The sequence below is a fragment of the Belonocnema kinseyi genome, chromosome 2, assembly GCF_010883055.1.
Source record: "Belonocnema kinseyi isolate 2016_QV_RU_SX_M_011 chromosome 2, B_treatae_v1, whole genome shotgun sequence".
Lineage (NCBI taxonomy): Eukaryota > Metazoa > Arthropoda > Insecta > Hymenoptera > Cynipidae > Belonocnema > Belonocnema kinseyi.
The window spans coordinates 68,918,012-68,924,070 of NC_046658.1; the positions used below are offsets into that span (position 1 = coordinate 68,918,012).

At 27.0% G+C, this 6,059-nt stretch overlaps 1 protein-coding gene across 3 annotated transcripts in view; it reads left to right on the forward strand.

Moving 5' to 3' along the window:
- Positions 1 to 4,881: 4,881 nt before the first annotated feature.
- The window catches only part of LOC117167786 (glutaminase liver isoform, mitochondrial), a 25,598-nt gene continuing 24,420 nt past the window's right edge, over positions 4,882 to 6,059 (forward strand). For all 3 annotated transcript variants that reach the window (XM_033352968.1, XM_033352969.1, XM_033352970.1), the window contains exon 1: positions 4,882 to 5,158. In XM_033352968.1, coding sequence (XP_033208859.1) covers positions 5,066 to 5,158 — 93 coding nt within the window. In that variant the 5' untranslated portion in view covers positions 4,882 to 5,065. The remainder of the gene's footprint in view (positions 5,159 to 6,059) is intronic.

Genomic DNA, 6,059 nt, shown 5'->3' on the forward strand with positions numbered 1-6,059 from the left:
AATTTGAACAATCACCATAAAATGTCCCTATTGCAATTTAAAAAAAGATAAAAAATTTTCTTAAAAAAGAAAAGAAAACAAATTTGCTTGGACAAAAAAAAAGAATGAGAAGGCAACTAACCAAATCTCCTTCCTTCCCCTTTTTTGTTATTATCAATTCACAATAAAAAAAACAGTTATAAAAAATAATTAACAAAGTTTCGGCACTCATACAGCACTCTTATCAAGGATAGAAAAGTTCTTTTTTTATAGCACTTGTTAGCTATCTATAAAACAATATTTAAAAAATAAAAAATGCAAAATTTTCAATTTGGAATATTTCATAAGTTTTTAGAATTAGAAAAAAAATTAGTTCAGGTTTTTTTTCAATACCGAAGAGAACAAATACTATAGTGTTCATCAAAATTATTAACACCAAATGAAATTCGTCAGATGACTTGACAATTGCTCTTCTGTAATAATTCCTCTTTATTATATTGACATTTTGTGTAAATTTGGGCTTATTAGACGAATAATTTTATTAGATTTCGTACTATCACGAGAGAAAAAGTTTCATGATAATATTATAAAAATTAAGATACTTAAATAACAGCTACAACAGGCTTGTAGAAAAATTCCGCTGGAACTGTATATGCAAAAAATTTGCCATAATTTCTAAACTAACAGAATTTAAAAAAATTTCAAATACAAAATCTAACAGAAGATATTTTCTGGTCGGAAAAAACTCTTCAGATGGAAAATAAAAATTCAGTCAGAAAAAAATTTTGAAAGACGAATCGGCTTATTGTAGAATAGTGTAGTGTCAATCTGTGATTGCCACGCATTTATAGCGAACTTGAAAATCTGATGGATGGAGTGAAAAGTATTTTGTATATGTTCAGTGTATCGTGTCGGTCATTTGTGATTTTCAGGGTATCAACTCGTTTAGAAATTTTGAAAAAACAGGGTATTTTACAAGATTTTAATTCGTCTAGTTTTGAAGAATTTTGAACTAAACAAACAAAGCTCAAAATCTCATTTTTTTTGGTAAGAAACTTCGATTAACAATGGAAATCTTTCAAATTGATATTCCATTTTGTAAGTTTCCAGCTCAAAAGCCTTTATATTTAATTAATTAAAAAATTGAAAGTCATCAAATTGCGTTGTTTTTAAATTGAAAAGCCACAACTTTCAATTATTTGTATGTATAACTTAACAATTGATTTTAAAAGTTTTCAGTATTATTTACAAATTTGAAACTTTTAAATTCCATTAGAATATATTTTCAATCGAAAATTCCCAGAAAATATTTTCCGATTTTAGTAAACACCCTTTTCTTTTCTTTATCCGAGAGACTTGAAATGATTGCTCAACGATTTCGTTTCAGAGAAACAGGTCTACTTTTTAAATTTGCTCATTTTGTATTTTCAATCGTAAGGAATTTAGAAAACCAGCCTTCAAAATATATATTAAAATCTATTACAGTAAAATTTACATATTTTCATAATGAATAATCAAACCTAATGATATTAAACCAAGCTCACAAAAAAGAAATAAACACGATTGCTAATTTTAAAAAATCATTGCCTTACCCAAATCTCAGGATTATGAAATTTTATCAAATTTACAATAATTTACAAATCTGACGGACATCAGTTTTTGATTAGTTTTCCAATTTGAGACTGATTTTTTCTACAATAGTGTATTTTTTACGACCATTTTAGATGTCTAGAAAGGGATTGAATTAGGAATCTCATCTTGAAACCTATTTCATGTGTAGAGTAGATCTTGGACATTTTTTTTTAAATCTTCGATTTACTCTTGAATAATTATAACAATTAAAATATTTTAAAAATCACATACAATACTTTAAAAAGATGTAGCAACATTGATAAGAAAACATTACGCAAAATTTTTACCATATACATGTTTTTTTGTAATTATTTTCTATTTAAATTTCTTCAAATCTTTTTTGTTTGGATTAATGGCCGAATCAAAAGATTGTACCCGAAATTGTAAATATGAATTACATCACTAGGTTTTTAGCGCCTTTTTGGCAATTATTGTACAAAGATGACAATCATCTTATTTTTTAAATCGCTGAACGGCTTTGAATAGCACAGTTTTTATTGTGATATTTTATGAACTTTAAACATTTTCGTTCGCTGTGACGCGCAAAGCGTTCAGCTTCTACTACCGTATTTTTTATTTTCTAAACGTAATTAACTTGTAAGTCTTCCAGTGCAACATAAAAAAAGATGATAGCGAAAAAATAAAAGAAAAAAAAACACATCGATTGAAAGACAACTTACGTCTCGCGTGCAATCAATCGAATTTATCGTATTTTATAAGCGTATTAATTTGCACATTCAAGACATAATACATAATGCGTTAGATTGAGAAAGAAGAGAACCAAAGTATTAAATATCAGTAAAAATAAGTTTTAGCCTAGCTCAAGAACTGTCCGTATTATTATTCTCTACGATTGCCTGGCGAAAATATTTCTAAGAAATAAATATACTTCCAAAAAATTAAGTGAAATATTTAAAAATATTACAAATGAACCTACAAATCTATTTCTCCGGAAATTTTCTCACCAGGTTTAAAGTTAATGTAACTCGTACTCGAGTGGTTGTGTGGGTCCGATTTTTTACGACAAGAATTGAATCTGAAGCAACTCTCTTGTAAATGTAAAGGCCTATTTTAATAATCAACTTACGAATATCAGAATTGTAGTCACGCAATAGAGAAAATAGGCCTTTTCGTATAACTTAGACAATTTTCCTTAACAGTAGCGAATGAGCTTTACAGGTTTTTCCCTTTTATTAAAAATCCTATTGAATTCAAACTTATTGCAAATTAATTAAAAGTCCTGAGTGGTTTTTTTCTAATCAAGTGTTGGATATATCTGTTACCAATACTGTTACGTTTTTAGGCATCGAAATTGGAAATTTTTTTACGACCAGTTACAGTATTAGCTGTTGATTTAAATTTAAAAAATTTATTAAAAATTTTTTCAACGAAAGTAAGAATTTAGGCATTGTTAATTTTAAATCAAATTAATATCCTTGATTGTTTATGAACGAAGCAAGCCACGATTTTGAATCGCAAAAGACTTTTGTTTTACAACGAAAATTGAGAGAGTTTAAACGACTAATTTTTAAGAATGAATTTTATTGTTCAATTCTAATCATCTATTGTCACGTTCTCTGGTTATTTAACAATGTAGCGTACTGATAAAGCAATAATTGTAAGACAATAAAAAGACCCATTCATAACGAATTTTTAAATGGTTCTGTATTTATTTTTGGTGTTTCTGATGTAATCCTCAAACATTGTTTTGCTTATGAAAACTGCACACAGACTTTTTAATACTGATATTTTTTTTAGCACACTTAGCACTAAACTATAAATATGACTCTTAGAATTTGGAGTTTAAAAGGCGCTATTTTTAAATCTCTGTTTGGTATCAAACATTTTTATAGACTGAAGGATGAGATGAAAATTTATTTTTAAACTTGCGAAAATTTAGAGATTAGTGTTACCTCCAATTAGACCATTTCTTAAATGATTACGCAAGAATTTTTGCAGAAAAAGACGTCGAATGTTTTTTTTTTGTATGGAGAATTTCATTTTAAAAGCCTTCAAATGTCGAAAGGTTTCTATTTTTAGGGGTTTTAAAATGTCTTTTAAATTTATTTTTGAACCCTTTAACTCTAAATCCTTTTTTAAATTTTATATAAATTTCAATATTTTTTTACTTCAAAAATTATATAATTTTTTATTCAGTTCACAAGTCCGTCGGACTTTTCTATTATTTTAAAATAATAAATCGATGATTTTAAATTGTTTTTAAGTTTAAAAATACTAGATTTCGAATTTGTATGGCTTCCTATTTATAATTTTTTTATTTTTGACTGTCTAAAACTGAAGTTGGTTTTCAGCCCTACAAATTTTACTGGACTAAAAATTAAAAAGCCGTTCGGTTGGTCGCAGATTGATAATTTTCCACAATTTTTTCGCAGATTTCATTCGTTTCTTTAAAATGTTTTCATTCATGTGTCAGCAATAAAATTTGACTGATCTTAAAATACAATCCACTGAAATTTATAATTTTAAATAATTTACTTCCAGATATTTTATATTTTGAATGATTTTAAAATTAAGCTTTATTAACTTTTGATGCCTTCATGTTTAAATATTTAAAATTGATTGATTCTAAAAAATAGTTCATGGTCTTGATAACAACAAATTTTGATTTTTTGAAATGTTTAATTTGAAAAAGTTTAATTTTTAAACGCTAAAAGCTGTGAAATAGAAAAACTTAAGTTTGAATCGTTTACTATTTAATGAAAACCAAAAAATTTAATGTTCTCCAGACTGAAAAGCTTTTAAATTTAGGTAACTTTAAAATTAAAAGCTTCAACAGTTTCTATTGTTTTGTAAATATTCTATGAAATAAGATTACCCAAAAAACTGGACTTAGTTTGAGATAAAACAAGGCAAGTAAATTCATGCAGTATCTTTCATTTTTCTTTTCCAAAATAATGACGTCATTTATTTAAGAGAAGAAGTTTATTCTGATAAATAATCTCAATCTGAAAAAAATGGACAATTTCCTACATTATGATCAATTTAATAAGAAAATGGAAAGTAGAGCAATTGCATGGACTTCCAACAATGGTGTCAATAATAAGCTATACATTTTTGATAAAAATAATAATAACGGCTGATTTAATATCGGTAATTACTGATTACTCATTTACCTAGGATTTTTGTTGAGAATAATCTTCGCCGTTAATTTTAGTTCGCATATCTATGCCAAAATCGCGCATGTCTTGATTTAGGCGACCAGGTTGGTCTGCAGTTCCGCCTTTCCACCCTGTACATGAACGTCAGTAGATTCTAGACGTCGGGACGCCGAGCGTCGTCTGTTCGTGCGAGTGACAAGTGTTAGTGCAAATTTTATGACTTATAAAATATTATACAAGTAGAAAGATTATTTATTATTAAATATTAATCACAAATCGATTTAGAGTCATCAGTGATCAATTAACATTTATTGTCAATTAATAAAAACACAAAAATGTACAGAGAAGTACTTTTGTGCGGTGTCAGAATCCTAGAGTCGACGAAGACAGGAAACAATGTCTTCAGAAAATTTCACACTGGCCTCAAGGTAATTTTGATTCAGTTCTGAGATTTTTTCAATTTTGGGATTTTTTCGATGTAGGAGAATTGTTCCTTCATTTTTTAAATATTATATTATGGCTATTGTAATCGATAATTTTACAGTTCTTTTGTAATATGTGTACAATTTTTATATTTTTATCTTTATAATCAGATGTGGATTTTGTCCCGGTTTTTAGATTTCAAAGAATTTTTAATTTTTATTCAAATATCGTTCTTATTCCTGATTGAATTTGAAAAGTTGATAAAAAGTGTTCATTAATTCGACCGTAAAAATTACTAAGCTTATCACACTATTTTTGTGATACAAGTATAATTTTCTAATTCATTTATAGCAATAAGGGGAATAACAAGCAATAGATATTTAAAAACTATAAGCCTTAAAAGATAAATGAATTTCAATTATCTTCATCACTTAAGAGAGATATATTAATTAGTATTTTGAATTGAAGTAAACTTTTCTTTTTTTCTTTCTTTTTTCCTTATATTTACCTTCTGATGGAAGTGGCCCTAATTAAAAATTACAGAGTAATAGTATACATACAAATTTCCTGTCAGTTTTCATATTTGTTTCGGGTTTTTTACATGTTTAGGTAATAAGCAATAAGTAAAAGCATAAATCGCCATATTGCGAAAAACCGTCAGCCAGGTGATAACAAATAATTTCCGATAATTGTAGATAGATAACATTTAATTTATTGCCTAATATGGTATAATAGTTAACTTAAAAATTAAATACTTATATTAAGGCACGTATCGATAAATTTTCGCATTTCTTATTTTTTTCCGATATTAGCGTCTCGAAAATGCATATTAAATATTCGTTTTAATTCACGAAACGTTTTTGATACTTAAAATATATTGATATAATGCAAATGGTAAATCTTGAA